Source organism: Mauremys mutica, chromosome 15 (assembly GCF_020497125.1).
Source record: "Mauremys mutica isolate MM-2020 ecotype Southern chromosome 15, ASM2049712v1, whole genome shotgun sequence".
Taxonomy (NCBI): domain Eukaryota; kingdom Metazoa; phylum Chordata; order Testudines; family Geoemydidae; genus Mauremys; species Mauremys mutica.
In genome coordinates, this window is record NC_059086.1 from 3240629 (window position 1) to 3267133 (window position 26505).

The window sequence follows — 26505 nt, forward strand, 5'->3', positions numbered from 1 at the left end:
TGGGGAGTTTAATGCCCCACACAGCAGTGGCAGCGAGACAGGGTTCAAGGCCCCCCCCGGCAGGGATTCGGCTGGCAGCGGGTGGGTCCCAGGCGATTAGCCAGCCACGGCGGGCGAGGTTAGGTGGCCCTTGTGGTCACGTCTAACCCTATCCCCAGCGCTCGGGGGGCAGTGTTTTTCTCAGCCCTGAGGCAGGTTGGGGCCATTCTGAAGTGTAGACGAAGCTCTAGGGGGGAGGCAGTTTGGCAGGTCGGAGGGGGGCTGCTTAGCCATGGCTAGATAGCACAGCCGGACCCCGGCCCATGACTCGGACCCCTCAGCGCGGCTGTGATACAAATACATACGACTAATCAGGGCCCGGAGGGTGGCGAAGCCAGCCCAGAGCCGCCCATCCCCAGGAGGGCTTCTCCTGGGGCGACCCAGGCCAGGACCCTGCGGCCTTTCCACAGCTCGTGGAGGAACCGGACTAACGCCGGCTGTTCGCGTTCTCCGGGTTAGGCCTAGGCTACACCTAAAAACGAGATCAGCCCCAGCTCCAAAACTCAGGGAGAGGGAAAACTCTGTAGTTCGGTCGACCTCCTCGGCGTTGTACAGGGTCACGTCAACCAAAAAATTCTTCCATCCACCTTGCTCCTGCCTCTGAGGTAGGTGGATGAGCTACCGCCATGGACATACTGTCTGTTGACGTAGGAAGGGTCTATGCTGCAGCTCCCCCGGCGTGCAGCAACCGGGACAGAGCCGTAGATGGGTGGATATAGGGATAGATAGAGGGTGTGTGTGGGATAGATAGAAAGACAGAAATTCAATCTATCTAAGTCACAGATAACCCCCAACAGATTTTAAAGGGTTTCTTATCCTACACCTCACGTTTGCGCCTGGTTTTAAACAAAACTTCCTGGCATTAGAAGACAGTTAAAACACAAACACGTTCCCCCCTTTTCCAGATCCTTTCAAGCGCCTCCAAGCACTCACCGTCAAACCTCACAGCCGCCTGCGTGGAGCTACTCAGACTCTCTCCCGTTGTATGGAAAGGTGAAAGTGAGGCACGGGGAAATGAAGCCATTTGCCACAGGGTCAGAGCTGAGAATAGAACCCAGGAGTCCTGACACTCAATTCCCCCCCCCCCCCCGCTCCCCAAGGTGGGCTTGGAACCCAGGAGTTGCCGGTGGCACCCAGCAAACCACAGCCCCCCCCCGCCCCGGGTCTAGCACATGACAGACAGGGAGTGAAGAGCAGACTCGGGCCCAGATCCTTAAAGCAATCGAGGTGCCCAACCTTGGATCACTTCCATTGTGATGTTAGGAGCCAGAGGGGCCCAGCCCAGGGCTAGATGGCCCTTTTAAGAGGTGGGGGGGGCATTGGTCCAGGAGCTCCCCGCTACTGATGCCCTGTGGGAGGAGAGTGGTGTCTACTGGTTAGAGCAGGGATGGGGGGGAAACTTGAGAGTCAGGACTCCTGGTTCTATTCCCGCCTCTGGTGGGGTCCAGTGGTTAAAGCAGGCGGCAGGGGGAACGGAGAGGCAGCTCCCACACCATAGAACCAGCTTCTTAGACGATAGCCGGCCCAGTAACCCCACCTGCTGGGGTGACCCTCCGAGCTGCTGTTCAATGCTACAGGCACAAACCCCGCTGGGGTCCACCGGGCTGTGGGGAGGGGAGGGAGCTGCCTAGACCCCAGAGTTACAGCCCCCACCCTCCAAGCTTTGCTCAGCTCAAGTTGACTGAGGTTTGTTTATTTCTTCAGGGGGTCAGAGACTCTCTTGCCCCCATCAGCTTGTGACTGACAGTCCCCAGTGGCCAGACATTGGCCCTGCGTCCTCCTCTACCAAAGAGGCACAAAACGTGTTGCTTGTTTGATTTGTGAAGTGGGGTTTAGGGGCTGGGGAGAGGCCCTGGCCTGAGAGCCCTGGGGATGGTTTAGCCACAGAACAGGGACACCTCAGGCAGCAGCAGGGCAAACCTTGGCTGCAAAATGCCATTGGGATACGCAAGGGATGGATCATTGGGCATGTTGCACTCAGATGCAGCCGCCTCTGGGGTGGAGCCATGGGGGGCAGTTTATACAGCACATTATCTTGCACCCAGCACTGAGATGCAGCCACCTCTGGGGTAGCACGTGGCAGCTGTTTATACAAGGAGCCTTCACCCAGTGCTGAGATGCAGGTACCTCTGGGGTAGCACATGGCAGCTGTTTATACAAGGAGCCTTCACCCAGTGCTGAGGTGGGGTGCAGCCACCTCGGGGGTGGGGCATAGCAGCTGTTCATGGAGGGATCACCCCAACAGCACTGAGATGCAGCCACCTCTGGGGTGAGGAGCAGCAGCCATGGGTACAGCTGCACAATGCTGCATGACAAGTTAGGACAGGAAGGGAAGGAGAAGGCAGTAACCAGCTGAAAGTGCAGGAGACATTTAAGGATGCAAAACGGAATCATCCGCACGAGAATTGGGTCTGGACACTGGGGCTAGCCCCCCAACTCTGGGGGACGGGCGTGGGGATCTAGGGAGCTCAGGACCCTCTTTGTACATCTCACCCGACAGATGGATGGCTTTGTCCCGGAGCACTGGGGCCAGCAGGACTGCAAGCGAGTGCCTCCCTCGTCTCCACGCACCAGGCTCCCCCGACACTGCACTGAGGGCCACTGGGACTGCCCCCCCTTTGCTCCCTAGCATTGCACTGGGGCCAGCAGCACTGCCAGGGGAGCCTCCCCCCGCACAGAAGCAGCTCAGCTTGGGAGCGCACCTAGGAAGGTGAGCAGGCGGGAGGTTGCAAGACAGGAGGCTACTGCATTGAGACCTGAAATGCCCCAGTGCAAAAACATATCCCTGACAGCTGACTGTGACCCCCGCTCAGCCAAGCTGCAGGCAGCGGCCCGCTGCCATAAACCGTTATAGGGGGTGGTGTGAGTGCTGCACTCCGCCCCAGAGGCGGCTGCATTTCAGCCAGAGAAAAACTCATTGAGGCAGGACACCTGGGTTCTATTCCTGGCTGGCCCCTCCCCCATTTTGTGCCTCAGTTCCCCCTCCCCTCCTTTGTCCATTTAGGCCCAGGGCCTCAAAAAGAACGTGGATGCTTTAATTCGCATTGCCAGCGGCTGGGCCTAAGCCCTGCCCCTCACCCTGCGTATGTACCATAATACACTGAATAGCAACCACAAACCCTCCCGCCCACGCTCCGCCAGGCCTTGCGTTTTCAGAGGTTCTCTCTTTTTATTTAAAGAAAGAGTAACCAAGCGGGCCAAAGTCCTTTTTATAGCCCTCCCCTGACAGGGGGGAAGGTCATATAAAGATATAGCCCCTGACGTAGCCAGAAGGTTCAGGAGTTTAAGGTCACTTCCCCTTTAAGCAGGGATTCCCACGAGCTGGGCTCCTGGCCCTAGAGAGAAGTGGCAAAGCTCCCAGCATGGTATTGGAACAGCCGCAGATTGTGGGGGGGGGGACTAAAGGGCTGGTTAGTTACATTCATCTGGCTTTGGGAGTGTGGGGGGGTCTGGCGCAGCCCCTGGGATGGCGGATGATTCAGGGCAAGCTGCCTCTCCCCCCACCCCCACCCACTCCCTGCCTCTCCCCCCACCCCCACCCCCTACCATGCCCCTTGGGCGATGTTTGCCAGCCCTGCCCTGGAGAGGATATTAGATTTGTTTCTCCCCTAGCTCCTGGCTGAGTTTGCCCACAGAGGGGCAGCTCTTCTCTCCCTTTCCCCCGGGGCTGCGGCCCCCCCAAACCCGTACGGCACAGGCCCACCTCGCCCCCGCTCAGGCAGCCGGCTAGAGGTGAACGGTTCCTGCGCGCCGGACCGCAGCGGCCTGAGCCATCCACGCCCCGGCCCTGGGCTGCAGCTGGGAGCCGACCGGACCAACACGGCCCCAGGGCTCGTAGAGTTCCGAGAGGAGGAAAGGCCGTCCCGGCTCGGGACACCTACTCCCCCGAGCTGTGCCCTGCGAGATGGGGACGCCCCATCCGCGGTAGGACTGTCCCCTCCCGTCAGTTCCCCTGGGCTTCGGCCGTTCCTAGTTATAAGTCAATGGGGCTTCCACGCTTTCCGCTGGCCGCTCCAGCACCTGTTTGCTCCGACCCTTGGGAAGTTTGAGTTTGTTTTTAACCCAGGCGTCCTGACATATTAGGACCCGGGAGGCTCTGGGGAGAGTCCCGCCTCAGTCCCAAGGTCACTGGATTTTGGCTGCACGGACTGGACGCTTCCATCCAGGCAGCCTCTGATTGCACCGTCTCTCCACCGGCCTTATATTGGTTCCTGAGCAGGGGTTGGGCCGTCGCCTTCCGACGGGGCTTCCGGCTCCTCTCCCTTCAGCTTGTAAACGAAGCAGCTGGAGGCGCTGTGGGATTTGAGGGACGCCGAGCGGATCTGCTGGGGGCGACTGTCCCCCGCCAGGAGCCGGGAGGTGCTGTCCGTCACCAGGAAGAGACCATAGGCCTCTGGGTTGGAGACACCATATTTCTTGCTGCATATCACACACACTGAGGCCGCTGTCATGTGGGCGGGGAGGGGGATGGCCTTCTGGTTCGTGAAGGGCTCTTGGAAGGAGACATAGAGAATATCCTAAGAGAAGGAGAGGGGGAAAAAGATTAATCAAGCAGACCAGAGGCTATGGTGATGGGCACCCTGTACATACCATAGACAGATCAGATTACAGACAGAGTGGGTAGGGGACTGGACTGGGACTTGCGAGATCTTGGCTCTATTCCTGCTGAGTGATCTTGGACAAGTCCTGTCCCCGTTCTGTGCCTCAGTTTCCCCTCCCACTCTTTGTCTAGGTGGGAGGTGCTAAAGGAGCACTCAAGGACGATAAGGCCATTGCAGAGAAACTAACTGAATTCGTTGCATCGGTCTTCACGGATGAGGATGTGAGGGAGATTCCCAAACCTGAGATTCCCAAAACAGATCTGAGGAACTGTCCCAGAATGAGGGATCATTAGAGGAAGTTTTGGAACAAATTGATAAATTAAACAGCAATAAGTCACCAGGACCAGAGGGTATTCACCCAAGAGTTTTGAAGGAACTCAGATGTGAAATCGCAGAACTACTAACTGTCATCTGTAACCTCTCATTTAGATCAGCTTCTGTACCAGACGACTGGAGGACAGCTAATGTGACGCCAATTTTTAAAAACGGCTCCAGAGGAGACCCCAGCAATTATAGGCCTGTAAGCCTGACTTCAGTACTGGGCAAACTGGTTGAAACTATAATAAAGAACAAAAATGTCAGACAAAGAGATGAAGATAATTTGTTGAGAAAGAGTCAACATGGTTTTAGTAAAGGGAAATCATGCCTCACCAATCTACTAGAATTCTTTGGGCGTCAACAAGCATGTGGACCAAGGGGATCCAGTGGATATCGCATACTTAGATTTTCAGAAAGCCTTTGACAAGGACCCTCACCAAAGGCTCTTATGCAAAGTAAGCTGCTACGGGGTAAGAGGGAAGGTTCTCTCCTGGATTGGTAACTGGTTAAAAGATAGGAAACAAAGGGTAGGAATAAATGGTCAGTTTTCAGAATGGAGAGAGGTAAATAGTGGTGTCCCCCAGGGGTCTGTTCTGGGCCCAGTCCTATTCAACACATTCATAAATGATCTGGAAAAAGGGGTAAACAGTGAGGTGACAAAATTTGCAGACGATACAAAACTACTCAATAGTTAAATCCCAGACAGACTGCGAAAAGCTACAAAAGGATCTCTCAAAACTGGGTGACTGGGCAACAAAATGCAGATGAAATTTAATGTTGATAAATGCAAAGGAATGCACATTGGAAAACATATTCCTAATTATATATATATATATATATAAAATGATGGGGTCTAAATTAGCTGTTACCGAGAGATCTTGGAATCACTGTGGATAGTTCCCTGAAAACATCCACTCAATGTGCAGCGGCAATCAAAAAAGTGAACAGAATGCTGGGAATCATCAAGAAAGGGATAGATAATAGGACAGAAAATATCATGTTGCCTCTGTATAAATCCATGGTACGCCCACATCTTGAATACTGCATCCAGATGTGGTCGTAGCATCTCAAAAAAGATATATTGGACTGGGAAAAGGTTCAGAAAAGGGCAACAAAAATGATTAGGGGTATGGAACGGCTTCTGTAGGAGGAGAGATTAATAAGACTTGGACTTTTCAGCTTGGAAAAAGAGACAGCTAAGGGGGGATATGATAGAGGTCTATAAAATCATGACTGGCGTAGAGAAAGTAGATAAGGAAGTGTGGTTTACTACTCATAACACAACAACGAGGGGTCACCAAATGAAATTAATAGGCACCAGGCTTACAACAAACAAAAGGACGTATTTCTTCACACAATGCACAGTCAACCCGTGGAACTCCTTGCCAGAGGATGTTGTGAAGGCCAAGACCATAACAGGGTTCAAAAAAAGAACTAGATAAATTCATGGAGGATAGATCCATTAATGGCTATTAGCCAGGATGGGCAGGGATGGTGTCCCCAGCCTCTGTTTGCCAGAAGCTGGGAATGGGCGACAGGGGATGGGTCACTTGATGATTCTCTGCTCTGTTCATTCCCTCTGGGGCACCTGGCATTGGCCACTGTCGGAAGACAGGATTCCGGGGTAGATGGACCCTTGGTCTGACCCAGTAGGGCTGTTCTTATGTCTATTTAGCACATAAGCTCTTTGGAGCAGGAGCTGTCTCTGACTGTGCAGCGCCTGGCACAACAGGGGCCCTATCTCAGCTGAGGCCTCTGGGTGCTACCGTAATACACCTAATAACCAACCACAGGTGGATCAAGAGAAAGACAGTCAACCATTCGAGGCAGCTGTGACTAACTCATTAACATTTACAAACTTGAAAGCTTTACATAGAGTGAAGCTTTGTTACTCAGCTTTCCGTCTTCACCATTCTCTCTGTGAATAAGGGTGATGTGCCTTTAAGAAGGCGGGGCTTTATGACCCCGACTCCTGGGCGGAGCTGTGTGTATATAAACAAGGCCAGACACATGGCTGGTAGCTACAGGCCTGCCTCTCGGTGGGCTGCTCATAACAACAGGATGGCGGGCGAGGCTAAAACTCAGACCCCGCTGTTCCCAAAGCACTGGCGATGAAGGAGAATCTCCCTTAGCTTTTCGTGTTGGGTCTATGACACACGCACAGCTGAGCAATTCCATCTCCGTGCGGAGGGGGAAGACGAAAGCCGCACAGACATGCACGACACCCAGAAGCCCGTTAGTCCTTCCAGCCCCAGGGGCTTCCCCAAAATAGGGGTCTGTAGAACGCTTGACTATGAACCTGTCACTCTGGTTTATGGGCAAGCAGCAGAATTATGCAGCGCTGATCAGCCCCAGAGGTAGGAGGCACCACGCATCCTGAGTACAAAGTTATTAGCTAGCTTATAGACATGTTCTGAAACACACTGAGAACCCACTTCTCCATAGTATTAAGCACTTTGGGATTGGTTCATTGGGATCCCGGATTCCCAGGTCACGCAGCTGCTGCACACGGCTCACTCTCCTGTCTTTTCTCCTACGACACCTCTACCCCGATATAACACGAATTCGGCTATAACGCGGTAAAGCAGCGCTCCGGGGGGTGGGGGTGGGGCTGCGCACTGCGGCGGATCAAAGTAAGTTCGATATAACGTGGTTTCACCTCTAATGCGGTAAGATTTTTTGGCTCCCACGGACAGCGTTATATCGGGGTAGAGGTGTAGCGATGCATTTGACATGTTCCCAAGGCGACCGCGAATTCGTGCTTTCGTTCACGGTTGCGTGTCCTTGCTCAGAATAAACCGATGATCCCATTTTTCACAGACGGGGAAACTGAGTCACAGAGAGGCGAAGGGACTGACCCCCAAGATCACCCAGCAAGTCAGGGCCAAAGAACCCAGGAACCCTGGCTCCCTGTACCCCCTGTTGTAACCAGTAGACCATGCTACCCTCCTAGACCCAGCGATAGAACCCAGGAGCCCTGACTCCCAGCCTGCTCTGCTGCTGTGATCCACTAGACCCCTCTCAAAGCTAGAAGTAACCCAGGAGTCCTGACTCCCATCCTTGCCCCTGCTATAACCACTAGACCCCACTCTCTTTGCAGAGCTGGGCATAGGACCCTGGAGTCCTGCCCCCCAGTCCCTCCGTTCTAACCACTAGCCACCCCCACCAGAGGCAGGTAGAGAACCCAGGAGCCCCTTAGAGCGGCGACCTCCCCAGAGCAGCTGCCCCTACCTGGGAGCGGCGCCGGCTGTGTTGGTTGTGGTGGATGGTGCGCCGGCGCTGCCACCGGTGGATGGAGTCCTGTGCTTCGATGCTGATCTGCCGGGTTACCATGGCCGACTGGAAGTTGCTGATGTGGTAAAGAGCCCCGAACCAGGTGGTGAGGTAGTAGCCGCCTGCAGAAGGGGGGAGGAATGCGGGGCTCAGACGTCAGGGGCCCGTGGGCATGCCCGTTGCTGCTAGGGGCTGGCACACAGAGAGGATAAAAGGCCTACTACTGCTTCCGGCGAAGGGAGACCCCCCTCTAGTCTCCATGGCCTGTTTGCTTCTCACTCGCAGTCCTGAGCTGCAAGGCAGCCAGGTAGCGCCAGCTTCCCCGCCAAGCCCTGCGAGACCCCACAAACTCAGCTCAGCCAAGGAGCCATCGGGGACCCCCGGGCACAGCTGACCAGGGCATGGTTCGACCTCAGCGACCGGCTCCCAACCCTATGAGCCACCGGGTCAGCCAGCCCAGCTGCAGGCTCACCCCTAGCAGGGGTGTCCAGCAGCAGCCTGCAGGTCCCCAGCCCAGCTGGGGAGGGACGGGGCAAGGGCTCTGACCTTCTCCCTGCAGCTGGCTGGGGTCCAGCAGCTCCATCATGTACTCCACGTCCAGCTGCACCGCCACGATGTCGCACTTCACCAGGACGTAGGTCAGCACAGGCAGGAAGTCGTCCGCCCCATAGACCTCTGAGCAGAGAGAGAGACACACACGGTGAGAACGCCCCCCGTGGCGCCAGTCCCAAGACCCCGGGGGGGGGGCTCGATTCCCCCCCCGACACAGGGGCTAGTCCCAATACCCCAGTGTGTGGGGGCTCGATCCCCCCCCCCCCATACAGGGGCCAGTCCCAATACTCCAGGGGGGCCGATCCCATCTCCGCAGGGACCAGTCTCAATACCTGGGGGGGCTGATCCCCCCCCCCACAGGGACCAGTCTCAATATCTGGGGGGGCCGATCCCACCTCCCGCAGGGGCCAGTCCCAATACCCCAGGGAGGCCGATCCCATTCCCCGCAGGGGCCAGTCCCAATACCTGTGTGTGTGTGGGGGGGTCGATCCCACCCCCAGCAGGGGCCAGTCCCAATTCCCTGGGGTGGGGGGGACCAATTCCATCCCCCCCGCAGGGGCCAGTCCCAATACCTCAAGTTACGGGATGGCCACGGTATCCCACACAATCCCCTCCCCACCCCGCCCGAAACAGAGACCCATCAAGGCTGGGGCCGGAGATGGCAGCTCAGACAATTCACAGAGACAGGGGCAGACAGGGAGGGGGTAGGATGCCATCTTTGGGGGCTGGCGAAGTGGGTTCCCACGTGGTAGCAGGGATTCCCCCGGAGCCGGGGGCAGGTTTCCCTGGCAGCCCCGGGCAGTCCCCCCCTACCCTTGCCGCCGGTGCCGTGGTTCATGGCCTCGTAGATCAGCTTGCAGGCCTTGAGCAGCTGGGCCTCCTTCTTCTTGGGCGAGTAGGCCTGGTGCATCTGGAGCAGCTTGGCCTGGATGCGCTCGAGGGCCGGGGCGTCGGGGACGCTGGCCGTCACCCCCAGCTCCGCCAGGCTCTGGCGGCCCATGGTCAGCTGGTGATCGCGCAGCTTCTGCAGGCTCCCGTCCCGGCTGTGGAACTCCAGGAGCTGCCCGTAGACGCAGTCCCGCAGCGGCTTCAGGACGCACTTGTACAGGGCCGCCTCCACCACGGAGCCTGGGGGGGGGGGAGAGATGGGGGGGGCGGGGGTCAGACAGGGCGTGTGCAGCCCAGCACAAGAGCTTGAGGGCTCCGGATCAGGAACCTCGTCTCCATTGGGCCTGATACACGGGGGCTCTAGTGGTTAGGCTGGGAGCCAGGACTCCTGGGTTTTATCCCAGCTCAGGGAGGGGAGTGGGGCTAGTGGCTAGAGCAGGGGGGGCTGGGAGCCAGGACTCCTGGGTTCTCTCCCCAGCTCTGGGAGGGGAGTGGGGCTAGTGGCTAGAGCAGGGGGGGCTGGGAGCCAGGACTCCTGGGTTCTCTCCCCAGCTCTGGGAGGGGAGTGGGGACTAGTGGCTAGAGCAGAGGGGGCTGGGAGCCAGGACTCCTGGGTTCTATCCCAGCTGGGGGAGGGGGAGGGGAGCGCGACACCACACACACCAACCCCAAAGCACTTTGTTCTCTCCGTTAAAGCATCGCTAACACCGAATCCCGCCCCGTCTTGTGGAGCTGGGACCCGTTATCCACTGCCCTGCCCGAGCCCTGGCACCAAGCTGTCCTCCCCCAGGAGTGGGGGGAGCCTCTGGGCCCCCCCACAGCACCCAGGGGCCAGGCTCGGTTCCCCTTTAAGAGCTCTCCTCCCTTCCGGCCCCCCCAGCCCCAGCCCTCAGCTTCCTGCCCAGGCGCTCACTGACACCCCGGAGCAGGAGCGGATGCTGCAGCGGGCTGGGGGTGGTTTGACCACAGTGGCCTTTCCGGCTGCATTTATAGACAGCGCTTCTCTTCCTGGAGGGGCTATTTATAACCCCGGGGGGGTGGGGGCGCTACTAGCTTACCCGTGACAGGCTCCAGCTCGGGGGGGGTCTATTCAGGGACCCTTCCCCCCACCAATTGCCAGAGCCAACCAAGATTGGGTGGAGTCTGGGCAACCCCCACCCCGCGTGTCACACCCCCACCCCGGCGATGGGGGGGCGGGAGGTAAAATCTGTCCATGGCCTGTTCAGGCCTTGGGCGCTCTGCTGAGAAAGTGTGCAGCCGGGAAGCAGGCTGAGACCCGGCAAGCGTCTTCCATGCCAGGGGCCCGTGGGCGGGGGAATGACTGGGGGGGGAGCGGCTGGCACAGGCTGGATCTAAAGTGGTGACCTCAAGGGGGGATTCACTGAGCCAGCCCCCCACCCCTGCATCGCCTTGAGAATTCCTCCCACGGGGGAGGGGACTGTGCCCCTTCTTCTGCATCGCTCACCCCGTACCCAGCTCCCCCATCCTATGGCCCCCCCCGTACCCAGCTCCCCCATCCTATGGCCCCCCCCCATACCCAGCTCCCCCATCCTATGACCCACCCCGTACCCAGCTCCCAGCCAATCCCCATCTTCCCACCTCCCCGGACCCAGCTCCTGCCCCCTCATCCTCCTGCCCCCCCGTACCCAGCTCCTGCCCCCTCATCCTCCTGCCCCCCGTACCCAGCTCCCCCATCCTATGGCCCCCCCGTACCCAGCTCCCCCATCCTATGGTCCCCCGCGTACCCAGCTCCCAGCCAATCCCCATCTTCCCACCTCCCCGTACCCAGCTCCTGCCCCCTCATCCTCCTGCCCCCCCGTACCCAGCTCCTGCCCCCTCATCCTCCTGCCCCCCCGTACCCAGCTCCTGCCCCCTCATCCTCCTGCCCCCCCGTACTCAGTTCCCAGATCCTATGGCCCCCCCGTACCCAGCTCCCCCATCCTATGGCCCCCCCCGTACCCAGCTCCCCCATCCTATGACCCACCCCATACCCAGCTCCCAGCCAATCCCCATCTTCCCACCTCCCCGGACCCAGCTCCTGCCCCCTCATCCTCCGGCCCCCCCGTACCCAGCTCCTGCCCCCTCATCCTCCTGCCCCCCCGTACCCAGCTCCCCCATCCTATGGCCCCCCCATACCCAGCTCATCTCCAACCTCCCAACCCCCCGTACCCAGCTCCCAGCCCCCCATCCTACTGCCCCTACATACCCAGCCTCCAGCCACTGCCCCCTGCAACTCGAACCCAAAACCCAGCTCCCAGATGCCTCCCCTCCCCAGCTCACAGACCACCCTACCCCCTTGAGCCAGACGCCCAGGTCCCAGCTGATGGCCCCCACCCCTTTGCCCCCCCCATACCCAGCGGACCCCCCCGCCCTGTACCCAGGTCCATCTCCTCGAGGTCCCCGCACTCCCAGGCGTCCTGCAGCTCCGAGCTCTCACACAGGTAACCCTTGAGGCTGCTGATCATCTGGCGGATCTCCTGCAGCAGGTCGGTGCTGGTGGGGTGCCGGGCCGCCCCGCCCCGCAGCATGTGCCCCACGAAGTTCTGCACCAGGCCCCCGACGTAGGAGGCCGGATCCTGCGTCAGCTCCTGGACCCGCTTGGCCAGCCGGCGCTCAGCCGAGAGGAAGCTGGTCAGGGCGCTGCCCACGGCCGACAGCCGGTGCAGGACCCGCCCCGGCAGCGCCGCCGACTGGTGCTTCTTGCGGGGCGTGGCCGGGTGGGCGTCAGCCTCCTCTTCCACGCTGCTGACCGACAGCGAGTCCAGCTCGGGGATGGGCGGCAGGAGCAGGCTGTCCCGGGGGCCCACCAGCGAGGACTCCGAGTGGGACTTCTTCAGCGCCCAGGGGGCGTCCGAGGCCCCCTCGATCCAAGAGACCCGGTGCGGGGAGGCCGGGCCCTCCTGCCTCTCGGCCGGCGGCGGGGACGGCGAGTCCTCAGACATGTTCCAGGCCGGACGGCGCACCAGCAGCTTCCGTTTCACCGAGGCCGGTGGGGCATCATCGCCTGCTGGGGAGAGCGGGGGCGCTGAGGGACTGGCGTCTCGCTCCCCCCGTGGCGGCCCCCTGGAGCGCGGCTTGCGCCCGTTGCCCCGGGCAACGCCCCGTAGAGGACGGGATTCCCAGGATAACAACCTACTACAAGGCTCGCCGCAAAAGGGAGCGACTCCTTCTAGTCTAGCTGGCCTCTAGGGGCTCCGGGATGAGGAATTTACCCCCACCTCCCTACCTCTGATCCTGAGTGCAAGGCAATTCCACCCCCCAGGAGCCTGCAATATGGGGGGACCCCTGTGGGAGAGGGGAAAGGGAGCGGCCCAGGCACTAAGGGTCAGCCAGGGTGGGCGTGTTCCCCAGATGCCACAACCCCACTGCGTCCCAGCACCCACCCGCCCCCCAAGCCCGATCCCAACAGCTCCACCCCCAAACCAATAGGCCTCTGGCACTGACCTTTGCCCGGCTCCCCCTCTTTCCCGGGCTCTGGGGCTCCCAGCTGATCCGTCTCGGTGCTGGCGGGCGCCAGCGGCTTGTCCGACAGGCTGGGTCCCTGCCCGTTCCTCAGCCGGATGGTGCCCCCTCTCTCAGGCAGGTGGAATGGGGGGGGTACCCCGGCGGGGAGCCAGCCCTCGCTGCTGTGCTCCGACAGGAAGAGCGGGTTGATGATGCAGAGCGCCCCGTCCTCCGACGTCACCCGGATGGCGCAGGCCGGGCCGCTACTCTCCAGGGGGTTCGGGGGCTCGGGGCTGGACCCCATGTTCTCTTCCTCCTCTTCGCCTGTGGCCGATGGCTTAAAGGGAGGACTCCAGAACCCTGCCGGGGACACCGGGCAGCAGGAGACAGACGTGAGCCCATGGGCAGACGGAACCCAGCTGAGGGGTCCGCGCTGTGTGCTGAGGGTAGGACACAGGCACCTTTCCTGCCCCACTCTCATGCTCTGGGGCTTATTAGTTAAAGTGGGGTGGGGTGGGGAGGAAGCCAGGACTCCTGGGTTCTATTCCCAGCTCTGGGAGGGGAGTGGGGTCTAGTGGTTAGTGCAGGGGGGGCTGGGAGCCAGGACTCCTGGGTTCTATCCCCAGCTCTGGGAGGGGAGTGGGGTCTAGTGGTTAGTGCAGGGGGGGCTGGGAGCCAGGACTCCTGGGTTCTATCCTAGCTCTGGGAAGGGAGTGGGGTCCAGTGGTTAGAGCAGGGAGGCTGGGGAGGCAAAATTCCTGGGTTCTCTCACCCGGCTCCATACAGAGGTTGGACACTGACCCGACATGACCCCATTCCCCCCGCCCCGCCCCTCCCCCGAGTGAAGATGCCTGGCTTCCTCGCGGAGGCCCTGGCTGGGGGTGAAATCGCCCTCGGGCGGGCACTTACTCATGCCCAGGGCTGCGCGGGCGTCCAGCTCGGCCCTGCCGAGGCGTTGCAAGGTGGCCGGGAGCCGCAGCGGGAGGGGCAGCACGTCCCTGCAAGCAAGAGAGACCAGGAGCCGGTGAGTGGAGAGTCGCAGGGAGAAGGGGGAGTGCACCAAGGACCCTCCCGATGCCCACACCGGCCAGGGCCCTGCCCTCCCGGCGCCATCCAGCTCCCCCCGGACGCCCGGACTGTCCAGGGCCTCCCCAGACACCTGGAATGGAAGAAGCAGGGGTGCCACGGGGGAGGGGCATGCCCCCATGCTGGGCGCCTGCAGGAGGAAGTCACCGTGGCCACCCTGCCCCCACCCCCGCAGCTTCCTCAAACCCAGGCCAGCGCCCATGACTTCCACTTCCCGGAGCACTGGGCTAGGGGTTGCCCCCATCCCTGAAGGGCGCACCTCCCCCTCCACGCACCCACAGCCCCTCGGCTAGGGTACTTTTCACCCGACTTGGGGTGGGGGCAGCTTACTGGGTCTTTAAGAGTTGAGTGGGGGGGGAGTCAGGAGTCCTGGCTCTAACCACTAGACCCCACTCCCCTCCCAGAGCTGGGGAGAGAACCCAGGAGTCCTGGCTCCCAGCCCCCTGCTCTAACCACTAGACACCACTCCCCTCCCAGAGCTGGGGAGAGAACCCAGGAGTCCTGGCTCCCAGCCCCCTGCTCTAACCACTAGACCCCACTCCCCTCCCAGAGCTGGGGAGAGAACCCAGGAGTCCTGGCTCCCAGCCCCCTGCTCTAACCACTAGACCCCACTCCCCTCCCAGAGCTGGGGAGAGAACCCAGGAGTCCTGGCTCCCAGCCCCCTGCTCTAACCACTAGACCCCACTCCCCTCCCAGAGCTGGGGAGAGAACCCAGGAGTCCTGGCTCCCAGCCGCTAACTGATAGAGGCAAAGGCCCAGCCCTGGGGACAGGAGAGCAGAGACTCAGGGGAAGTGTCACCTGTCCCCTCCCGTCCCGTCCCCCAGCCCCGCTCACCTGCTCACAGAGAGGAAGGCGACCAGTTCCAGTAGACCCAGGAAGCGCAGTTGGGACCCTTCCAGGCAAACAGCTGGAAGAGAGAGAGAGAGATGGGGTCTGAGACACAGAGCAGGACCCCAGTGCAGCCGAGAGGCTGGGGGGGCAGGGGGGGCTCCAGGGGGCTTGCCTGACAGCAGAAGCCAGCTGGAAGTTTTCCCCAGTCGGGAGAGTCTCTTGAGCTCTTAAGAAGCGGCTTGTTCTGGGGTGAGGCACGTCACAGCTCCGGTCGGTTCCAAAGGGTGAGGGGGGCGGAATCTGAGTGACGGGGCCTCCAGTGCCTGACCCCCTCCCCAGTCTGTGCTCCCCATAGCACCAGACTGCCAGAAACCCTCCCTGATCCCAAATGCCCAATGGTGAATCAGAGGCACCAAGAAATGAAGAAACAAGGTGACGTGGAGAGTCCATGGCAGAGCAGGAAAGGAACTCAGGAGTCCTGGCTCTCAGCCCCAGCCCCGCTCTACCCACTAGACCCCACTCCCCTCCCAGAGCTGGGGAGAGAACCCCGGAGTCCTGACAACCAGCCCCCTCCCCGCTCTACCCACTAGACCCCACTCCCCTCCCAGAGCTGGGGAGAGAACCCCGGAGTCCTGACAACCAGCCCCCTCCCCGCTCTACCCACTAGACCCCACTCCCCTCCCAGAGCTGGGGAGAGAACCCCGGAGTCCTGACAACTAGCCCCCTCCCTGCTCTACCCACTAGACCCCACTCCCCTCCCAGAGCTGGGGAGAGAACCCCGGAGTCCTGACAACCAGCCCCCTCCCCGCTCTAACTACTAGAACAGTGGTTCTCAAACGTCTCTTTCCCTGTGGACCACTTGAAAATTGCTCAGGGTCTTTGCGGACCATTTAATGATCTTTCCAAATGTCGTTTGTACCGTTACCTAACTCTTGTAAAGCATTTTTATCCAAAGCGCTATATTTAAAAAAAACCTTAATAAGAATAAACTTTTTTGTTCTACAAATAAAAGCACAACTCATGTTTTCATATCAGTAGTTTTACCTTTCTAATGTGATGCATGTGCCCTCTCTCCCCTGCTGCGGCAGCCCCCCAGCTGGGGCTGGGAAGGAGAGGGGGGTCTCTCCCTCTCTCCCCTGCCGCGGCAGCCCCCCAGCTGGGGCTGGGAAGGAGGGGGGAGGGTCTCTCCCCGGCAGCCGCAGCCGTGGAGCTGGGGAAAGTCGGCTCTTTCTCTGCCCGCCACAGCCCTGCACGTCCCAAATTCCCCCCACCCCCTCTTCTCATCCCACTGCCCCCTCCCACCGACCCCCTATTCCCCCCAAGGCCACCACCTCACCTTACACGCGCGTCTGCTGGGTGGCCCGTCATTCTCTCGTGTGCGGCCGCCCAGGGAATACGGGCCCAGTCCGGCCCTTAGAGGGAACTAGCCACGAACCACCTGAATGGAACTCACTGGTGGTCCCCGGACCACAGTTTGAGAACCTCTGCACTAGACCCCAACGGCCCTCCCAGAGCTGGGGAAGAGAACCCAGGAGTCCTGACACCCAGGCCCCCCACCCCTGTCCCGGCTCTAACCACTATCCGGCATTGTCCGGCACTCGCTTAAATCAGGCACAAGCCTGGGCTGTTTCCTGATGCTCCCAGCCCTGGTCCACATCGACCCCTCAGGGGCAAGACCGAGGCCCTGGCTGGCTCCAGCGGGGCAGTACCCCGGTCCGTTCCCTTCAGGGCTGCCCCGAGTAACCCCCGCCCCGGGCACAGCACACGTCTGCAGAGATCGGCAGAGATAAGCTGCCCCGACACTTCCCAGAAGCGAGGAGGAAGCTACGGCAGGCTGCCCCGATGCCAGCGCAGGGTGGGAGCGTGGGCCCAGCTGGAGCCTTCACATCATTCACCCTGGGGCTGATGGAGGTTCTGGCTGGGCTGGCTCTGATTCACCATTGGATAGAACCCAGGAGTCCGGGTGGGGGAGATTTTTCTATCCACCTGCTTGACCTTGGGCCCAGACCTGCCATCGCTCTGTGCCTCAGTTTCCCCCCTCAGCCAGCTCTGCACCAAGCCAAACTCCCCACACTGCGCCTTCTCCACCTCCGGCAGCTACCTCCTCTCCCCAGCAGATTCACAGGCCCCCACCCTTCCAACACCCCCAGCTGCGAGATGTCCACAACCTGCAGTCCCCCTGGGCTGCCAAGCCAGATGCACCTTTGAGAGAGGCCTGGCAGGAGCACCAGACAGGGAGCTCGGACACCTGGGTCCCTCCATCCTCGGCTCCTTTACCAGGAAGAAGGAAAGGGGTTGCTGGAAGTAAAGGCGTTGCTGGCTGGGAATGGGAACCCAGGAATCCTGGGTTCAATCCCCTTCCTTGCTCCCTCCCTCTGTATGACCTTGGGTCAAGAACTGTCAATTTCCCATGCCTCATTTTACCCCATCTATCCTAAAAGGGGGGATGATTTAACCTCCCCACTAAGATGTCGTAAATGGGGGGGAAACTGAGGTACAGAGAGGGGAACAGAGTTTCTCAAGGCTACACAGTGAATTAGGAGAAAAGAACCAGGAGGTCTGGCTCCCAGCCCACCCCCCTGCTCTAACCACTAGACCCCACTCCCCTCCCAGAGCTGGGGATAGAACACAGGAGTCCTGGCTCCCAGCTCCCGGCTCTAACCACTAGACGCCACTCCCCTCCCAGAGCCGAGGCAAGAACGCAGGAGTCCTGGCTCCCAGCTCTAACCACTAGACCCCACTCCCCTCCCAGAGCCAAGGAGAGAACCCAGGAGTCCTAGCTCCCGGCTCTAACCACTAGACTGAACTCCTCCCTAGCTGGGTGCTGCCCTTTCCTGCCCCACATACCTCACCAAGGAAACATGAGCTGGGCAGGGGTGAAGCTCAGAGGCTGGTGCTGAAACCCAGAGCAGCATTGCCGACGGGAGCAGCCGGCTGCGTCCTGGGGGGTGGGTGGGTCTAGTCCGCAGCCCCTCCCCGGGGTCCCCGGCATGGCATCAGATCCTTCCCCCTCCGGCCTTTTGCTATAGCTGGGGCCCTTCCCTTTTCTTCTACAGCAGGAGGAAACAACGTCACAGACCTCAGGACTTTATGGGCCGGTTGTATCATCCAGCTGTTGTCGAGGCAGTGGGGACTAGTGGTTAGAGCAGGAAGAACTGACGTCTGGACTCCTGGGTTCTATCCCCAGCTCGGGGAGGGGAGCAGGGTCTAGTGGTCAGAGCAGGGGGGCTAGGCATCCGGACTCCTGGGTTCTATCCCCCGCTCAGGGAGGGGAGTGGTGTCTAGTGGTTAGAGCAGGAAGCACTGACGTCTGGACTCCTGGGTTCTATCCCCAGTTCGGGGAGGGGAGTGGGGTCTAGTGGTTAGAGGGGGGGCTGGGAGCCAGGACTCCTGGGTTCTTTCACCAGCTCGGGGAGGGGAGTGGGGTCTAGTGGTTAGAGCGGGGGTGGGGGGGCTGGGAGCCAGGACTGCTGGGTTCTAGCCCTGGCTCTGCTGACGCGCTGCATAAGCTCAGACATGTGGCTCCCGGGGGCTGCCCTGACCTACCCGAGTCATCCTCCTTGATCTGGAAACGGCAGACGGCTCCAGCTCCGTGCCCCTCTCCGCTGCTCTGCACCGACAGCGCCTTGCGCTCCCCGCTCCCCGCGCCGGTCACCAGGAACGTCTGGGGACGGGAGAGAGTTCGGTGGGTTTGGAAGGGAACAGGCCGGCGGGTCTGGGTGGGGCAGCAGGGCCTGGCTTTGGAGGCCGGTTTGTGGGGTCCCCAGCTGAGATGGGGGGGGGGGCAGTTTGGCTCTCGCCACCCCCCCACAGGGCTTGGTTTGTTCCCAGAGCGTGCAGTTCCCAGTCTGACCCCAGCCGGCCAGGAATGGTGCTAACGGCAGCCCCAGGGCATTAGCCAGCCCAGGGCCAGCCCTCCACGTGGCAGGAGTGAGGACAAGGTGAGGGTGTAGCCCCCTAACCCCCAGCCAGCTGCCTTACAGCCCCGCCCACCACTTTACAGCCCCGCCCACCAGCTTAAAGCCCCGCCCACCTTCCAGCTTAAAGCCCCGCCCGTTTTAGAGCTCCACCCAGCCACCGCCTTATAGCCCTGCCTGGTCCCACCCCCCCCGGCCAGCCACTTACCCCAGGCGGCTGCATCCTCAGCAGCTCCGTGGCTTGTTCCGGGCCCAGGCTGAGCAGCTGCCAGAGCCCCTGGGTCAGCAGAAGCCTGTCCAGGAGCGTCAGGGGGGCCTGGCACTGGCCATTCTGCAGCAGGCGCTGGGGGCTGCGCGCAAACACACGAGAGGCCTTGAGCTGGGGGTGGGCATGGGCCGCGCCTTGGGGGTCCGTCCAGCCCATGAGAGGGTGTGGCGGTGCCTCTGGCTAGCCTCCCATTGGCCGATGCGGCAGCGCTGTCCCGGCTCCTGCTCGTGTAGTTGAATTTAGCGGGGCATGAAAAGCCGTGGCTGGGTGTCCCGGACGCCTGGGTTCTAGCTGGTCGCAGGAGATCCCAGCCCAGGCCCACAGCTCCTCAGAGCAGGAGATGGGGGTGTTCTCTACCCCCCTGTCTACGGCAGAGACCTCTCTGCACTGTACCCGTTCCTAAGGATCCTAGCAACCACTGGACCGTAGCTTGAAATACACATGCACACACGTGTCAAGCATTTATGGCGCTGGATGGCCCTCAGGGCACGTTGGGTCAATCCCCAGCTCCCTGGGTGAGTCACGGCATCCCGCTGTGCCTCAGTTTCCCCACTTGTAAATAGGCGCCATGTCCCTTCTCCTTTGTCTAGTTAGATGGCAAACTCATTGGGGGCAGGGACTGTGTCTTATTATGCGCCCGTGCAGTGCTGGGCACAATGGGGGACCCCTGATATCGGGCGGGGGGAAAGGAGGGGGTGCTGCTGCACCTGGCATGACAGGGGGACTCCGATCTTGCTTGGGGAGGGTCTGCGCGGTGCCCAGCATGGTGGGGACCCCAATCTTAGTCAGGGGGGTTAGTGCAACTCCCAGGATAACAAGATTCCCCCCAACCTAAGTGGTGGTGGGATCAGGCCAGGCCCTGGCATGATGGGGGGGGGGAAATCTTGGTTGGGGGGCTTTTTGTGGTGCCTGGCATTAGAGGTCCCCTAGTCTCAGTTGTGGTGTCTAGGTGCTACAGTAATATTTTATCTCACACCCCATCGGGACTGACGCGGGGGGACCCTAATATCAGCCCCCCCCAAATCTGTAACTGGGGTGAAACAGGGGGTAGGGCCCCAGCATACCTGATGAATCAGAGGCCCCAAATTTCTCTGCACCCCGTAACCGTAGTGTCACCCCCTTTCCCAGGCCTGCTCTGCCCCCAACTCGGACCCTAAACGTTGCCAAACGGAGCCGGAAGCTACAGAGAATCGCTTCTCCTGGCGCCGAGCTGTGCGTGTGATGGAGAGACACACACACACCTCCCCATCCTCCTGCGAGGGACGCCTACCCAGCCCCACTGCGAAAGGAACACGGCTCCACCACGTGACGGCTCCCTCCACCCACACACCCTTTGTAACGGCTGAAAAAGCCACCCAGCCACGCTCTCCTCCCCCGGCCCCACCATGGTGGATTTCCAGGCCTCTAGGGACTAGGGGGAGGTGAAGGCCCCGCCGTGGGCCGAGGGAGGGTAGAAACTTGCAATGGCCTGAACACGCGTTCAAAGGGCTCCCTGAAAAGTGTGTAAACCAGGAAGGGGGGAGGCATGCACACACCACCCCCTGCACCCCAGCCTACACCTCTCCCCCCCCCACCAAAGCCCCGGCTCTGCATACCCACACATCTTGAAACCCCATCAAACCCGCTCCCAGCTCGACCTGGGAAGCACCGACTTGTGCATGAGGGAAGAGCAGAACCAGGAAGGGAACGGATCCATGGCACTGCCTCAGTTTCCCCCATCCACCCCATCTGGCCCTGGCCTCACTGTCCCCATCCACCCCCCGTCTTGGGCCCTTCAAAGGAAAAGTTTTGCTCCTGGATGTCCCGGACAGCAGAGCGAGGGCTGGGGCAAGCTGCAGAGCTTAGCACAACCCCACACGGGGGCTGACCAATCCCCAGCCCTCCCACCAAGGGGGCTAGAACCCAGCTCCTCTTGCTCAGACCCTCGAGCTAAAGGGGAATCCCTATTGACTGGGAGCAGTCTAGGGCATATGACACGCAGCAGTGGCCCTGGTGCCATCCAGCAGAGGGCAGTGGTTGCACACGTACTGTCCAAAGCTTGGCTGGATACACAGACTCACTCCTGTCTAGAGGTCTGCTTACCGGCTATCATTGTTCCCAGCCCCCGAAGGATCGACATCATCTTCAGCAGACACGTGAGGCATCCTTTATAGCCCAGCAGCTGTAACTAACCCATCAGCAGAGGCAGCTTGCTCGGAAACGTGCGTCCCAGGATGCATTTAGGCGCCAGATCCCTCTGCAAGCAGGAGACAACTTTGTAATGGGGGCAGAGGGGGCATGAAGGGCCATTGTGGGGGAGGTGTTGCCCCCCTGCCTGCTGCAGTGTTACTCTCACTCGCATTACCCCCTTCAGCCTCTAGGTGTCTCTCTGCACAGCACAGAGGTCCCAGCACGGGCCTGTCCCCTGGTTAACAAGAGAGACACAGCTGGCGCGCGAGCTGTGTTGGGGTACGTCGCTGGGGGGCAGTTCTCCTCAATGCACACCTCCTGTTTCCGGAGGACCGTGATTCCACATGGCGCTACCACTGCCCACGGGCGGGATGACCGCCTCATAGGATCAGACCCAGCCTGACACTTTCTGGTCCTAGGCATTGGCTATTCAGCCTGGGAGCACCTGGGGTGCAATGGGGGTCCCCGCTTCCAGTGGGGGCCTCTAAGTGCTGCAGGCACATACATCAACTAGGGGATGGGCGTCTCTGGGGACCGGAGTCCTTTGTGGGTCGCTGGAGCGGGAGCTCCCCCCCGACACAGAGCCAACACCCCTCAGCCTTGCACCGGACAGGACCCCAACTGAGTCCTGGGCTCCATGGCCCACGTACCCCTGAGAGCCGCCCGCTCCCCTGAAACTCCCTGGCGTCCCCCTTGGCGCATCAGTCTCTAGAGTGTGCTTGTAAAGGGTTAACAGCCCCCTGCCGACCCCTCCGTGGGCCCAGTTCTGGGGCGCTTGCTCCCCAGTCAAGCCCGAGGGAGCCTTTCCCACGGGTGCTTGGATCAGGGCCCAGGAACCTCGCTGGGTTTAACCCCCCCCAACCCCGCCCCTCCCACCTGCAAGCCCATATTCCCAAAGGGGGCCGCCAGGCTTCAAAACAAACCCAGCGCTGGTGTCAATCCGCCCAGCGTGTCATCGGGGGAGGCGGAATCATCCCCAGGCTTAGTCACTGGGTAATGGAAACCCCTATTTCAGTTGCTCTGCTCTCCCTAGCATCTGGGTGTGTTCCAGCATCGCCTCCCCCGTAAACGGGAGCCCAGGGAGACTCTGGGGGTTAAGTGAGCTCGGGCTCACAAATTGGTTTGCAATTGATCAGGTGTATTATGGTAGCACCAAAAGGCCCCAGACTGAGATCGGGGCCCCCGTCGCGCCGGGCGCTGCCCGGACCCCGACCAAGATCGGGGCCCCATTGGGCCGGGTGCTGCACAGATGCTGACCGAGATCGCAGCTCCCTTGCACTGGCTTCTGCACAGACATAGGGCAAGAAATAGCCCCTTGCCCCAAAGAGCTTCCACTCTCAATAGCCAAAGGGTGGGAGGGGAAACCGAGGCACGGAGCAATGACTTGCCGGGGGTCACGCAGCAGAGCCAAGGCCAGAACCCAGCTCTCCTGAATCCCAGCCCCCTGGGCCACTCTGCCTCTTAGCCTGAGCTACAGGGAGGGAGCGGACAGGCGTCTGACCCCACAGATCGGGCTGCGTGTTGCTGCGGCCAGCCGTCCGACGGATGAAGGGCCCTGCCGGCTGGTGGCACCCGGCCGGAGATGCTTCGACTTCTGTCTGATGCCTGAGGGCTCAGTGGAGCAACTGGGAGTCCAGTGGGCTGCAGATGAGGGCGTCTTTCCACTGGGGCCGTGGGCCCCTGCCCAATCCACCTCCCTTCACCCAGATCTCCCGGGGCCCCGGGCCCTTTGCCGACAGACACCGGCGGGAGAAACCCAGCGAAGGAAGAACGCAGCAAAGCCAAGGGGGCCTCTTACCTGGGGCGGGGAGAAGCAGCGGCGGGGAGATCTCCGGTGAGGACGAGAGCGCGGGAGAGGCGATGACGAAGGAGCGAAGGCTGTGATGCCAGGGCTGTGGTTATTATACCTCCGGCAGCCTTCACGTGGTCTCTGGGCCAGGCCGGGCGGAGGGGAAAGGCCACGGGGCGCGGTGTGAAGGCGAGAGAGGAGGGGGAGGGACCGGCGCCTTTGGGTGTCACACTTCTGGCGCCCGCTGGGACCCGGGAGCGCCAGCGACACGGCAGGGTGCCCTCAGGCGACTCCCCCCGGGACAGCGTGGCCAAAAGGGCCAGGTTCTTTGGCATCCATAGCTCAGGGCTGGGCTAGCAGGGGGCACCGGCGGGCTGGGAGGGAGCCCAGGGCTGGGCTGGGCTGGCAGGGGGCTGTGGGTCGGGGGGTGAGGGGCAGCGGCACAGCTGGGGCGGGGGGAGCCCAGCGCTGTCCCGCCAGGTGCACAGCCCTGCAGGGATGCTGCGAGAAGGGACCCAGCCTGCGAGGCCCGTGAAGGGTTTCGCGTTTCCTCCCGCGCCTCCTTTATCTGAGCTCACATCTACGCAGCGAAGCTCAGGTGGGGGCCGGCCCCGGGAGCGCTGGCTCTTGCACTCGAGTGCTGGGGCCTGTGTGGGACGGGGGACCGGGGGAGGGGGGGGGAAGGATCTATTGGAGCAATTCCCCCCCCAGACCTTCCATCGCTCCCCTCCCCCCACATCAGAGCCATGGGCCCATCTAGCCCGGTATCCCGGCTGTGCGCCCGCACTGGGCTCTTGGGCCCATCTGAGCCAAACCCTCCCCCCAGCCCCCAGCGCTCCTGCGCGTTCTCCCCTCGCTCAGCATCTCTGTCACTTTCTGTCTCCTCCCACCCTCGGCCTGCGACAGGAAAGCACGTCGCCGCTTTCCCTCCCCGGCTAAAAACGCCACCGGCCTCCGGCCACGGGCTGGGCTGGGGGTGAAGAGCGGGAAACACGCTACCCGCCCCCGCCCGGACTATCCCGAGGGGAGGTGTCCTTCCCCATCACCTCCACCAGGGGGAATCGCTCGGTTACCCCGGCAGGGGGCAAAGGGGGCAATCGAGGCCCCAGCTCAGCCGCTCGCCCCACGGCACCGGGCACAGCCGGGGAAAGGCAGAACTGTGAATTACAGCTGCCCCGCGGCAGGGAACCCGGCCTGTCTTAGGGGCAGCCGTCCGCAGGGTGAGATCGGCTGGCTGGGGGGGGAGACCGAGGCAGTAAGTGGGGCGAGGGGGGGTTCTCCCTTCCAAGCAGCAGGAAGGGATGGATCAGAAGCGAAGCAGAGCTCCCCTGCCCCAGTCTGACCACTGAGAGACTCACAAAAAGCGCGACTGCTAATACCACGGTCAGCTAGACTTGGGAGTGCCCCAGGCCTGCTCCAACCCACAGCCCCCGTGACCTCCCTGAGCTGGGGGCAGAACCCAGGAGTCCTGGCTCCCAACCCCGCCCCTGCTCCAACCCAGAGACCTCATCCCCACTCCCAAAGCCAGGGGCAGAACCCAGGAGTCCTGACCCCCACCACCCTCCCCGAGCCAGAGGCAGAACCCAGGAGTCCTGGCTCCCAGCCCCCTGCACACATACCTCCCCTCCCCGAGCCAGGGGCAAAACCCAGCAGTCCTGACCCCCACCACCCTCCACGAGCCAGGGGCAGAACCCAGGAGTCCTGGCTCCCAGCCCCCTGCACACATACCTCCCCTCCCCGAGCCAGGGGCAGAACCCAGGAGTCCTGGCTCCCAGCCCCACCCCTGCTCCAACCCAGAGACCTCATCCCCACTTCCAAAGCCAGGGGCAGAACCCAGGAGTTCTGGCTCCCAGCCCCGCCCCTGCTCCAACCCAGAGACCTCATCCCCACTCCCAAAGCCAGGGGCAGAACCCAGCAGTCCTGACCCCCACCACCCTCCCCGAGCCAGAGGCAGAACCCAGGAGTCCTGGCTCCCAGCCCCCTGCACACATACCTCCCCCCCCCGAGCCAGGGGCAGAACCCAGGAGTCCTGGCTCCCAGCCCCCTGCACACACACACACACCCAAGCCAGGGGCAGAACACAGGAGTCCTGGCTCCCCCTCCCCCCCCGGTTCTAACCACTAGCCCCTATCTGCCGACGACAGTTCTACTTCCCTTCTGCGGCTCGGCACGTACCTGCTGCGTCCCTCCACAGCTCAGCCACGGGCACCAGAGCCGCTTCGACGCCCGCTCTGTCCCTGCGCGGCTGGGAAGGGACGCCAGAGCCCCCAGCCCCTCCCTGCAGGCCGAGCCAGGATGCTGTTTGGTTTGTGTCTGTTCCGGTCTTGCAGCCGAAGGGGTTTCGTAACCCTGCCGCTCGCCTGGACTTGCTGCCTCTGACAGGAGCTCGCCCGGCCTGCTCCAGCACTGGCACCCTAGGCGGAGGAGAGGCAGGGCGGCTGGTGCTTGCCCCAGCTCTGGGAGGAGAGTGGAGTCTAGTGGTTACAGCAGGGGAGGGTGGGAGCCGGCACTTCTGGGTTCTCAATTTGGCCTGGGGCCAGTCACTCCTCCCACTCTCTGTGTGCCTCAATTTCCCCATCTGCAGAATGGGGACAGAAACGCAGAGCTGCCCTCCTGAAGTGACACACGCCAAGCGTAGAGGGCCATGGCCTCACCTCCCGGCAAGAAACCTCTGACTCAGGGCCTACGCCTGTCCGCACTGCAGCCAGCGGGACGAGTCCCACAAGGGGAAGGAAACTTGGGCTGGATTCTGATCTCGGCTAAATCCGCTCCCAGTCGCACCAGCGCGTCTATAAGTAACAGCAACTAGGCCCGTTTCTTCTTTACCAGCTCTCAACCCGCCTCACCCTCTTTCACAGATTTATCCTGCCTGTGAGGCAGGGCAGCTTTACCATCCCCTTTTCACAGATGGGGAAACTGAGGCAGGGAGCAGCTAAGGGCCACTTCCGGTGGGCACGGTCACACAGGAAGTCCACAGAAGACAGGAATTGAACCTGGGTCTCTGTCATAAGCCACTGCCTAACACTACCCCGCCCCCATTCCCTCTAGGATGCGGAGATGACACCACCCCAGGGTGGGTTGCGGCAACTCTTTATACAAGGATCCTGGGATGGTGTCAGCATTGAAATGCAGCCAGCTCTTGGGCAGGACAGTTGTTTACACACGGATCCTTTGAAGTCAAGTGAGTCACTCTGGATTTACACCAGACTGACAGAATATGGGCCAATACCGCCACGCACCAGGACCATCTCTGACGCTGTACAAAATTCAATTTTCCTTTATACATTCATTTCAGAGGGAGAGACCCAAAAGCCAACGCAAGCCTTGCC

The 26505-nt window shown here is 61.2% G+C and overlaps 1 protein-coding gene across 1 annotated transcript; it reads right to left on the bottom strand.

Annotated features, from left to right (window-relative positions):
• Positions 1 to 3555: 3555 nt before the first annotated feature.
• Positions 3556 to 23480, bottom strand: RINL (Ras and Rab interactor like). The gene is made up of 12 exons (XM_044988863.1): positions 23186 to 23480; positions 21301 to 21454; positions 19159 to 19300; positions 18580 to 18697; positions 15037 to 15109; positions 14025 to 14113; positions 13116 to 13475; positions 12049 to 12675; positions 9597 to 9911; positions 8778 to 8906; positions 8190 to 8353; positions 3556 to 4556 (listed from the first exon to the last, which is right to left on the bottom strand). The coding sequence occupies exons 2-12, from the start codon at positions 21360 to 21362 to the stop codon at positions 4239 to 4241; spliced, it is 2397 nt and encodes a 798-aa protein (XP_044844798.1). The 5' UTR covers positions 21363 to 21454; positions 23186 to 23480; the 3' UTR covers positions 3556 to 4238.
• Positions 23481 to 26505: the final 3025 nt, after the last annotated feature.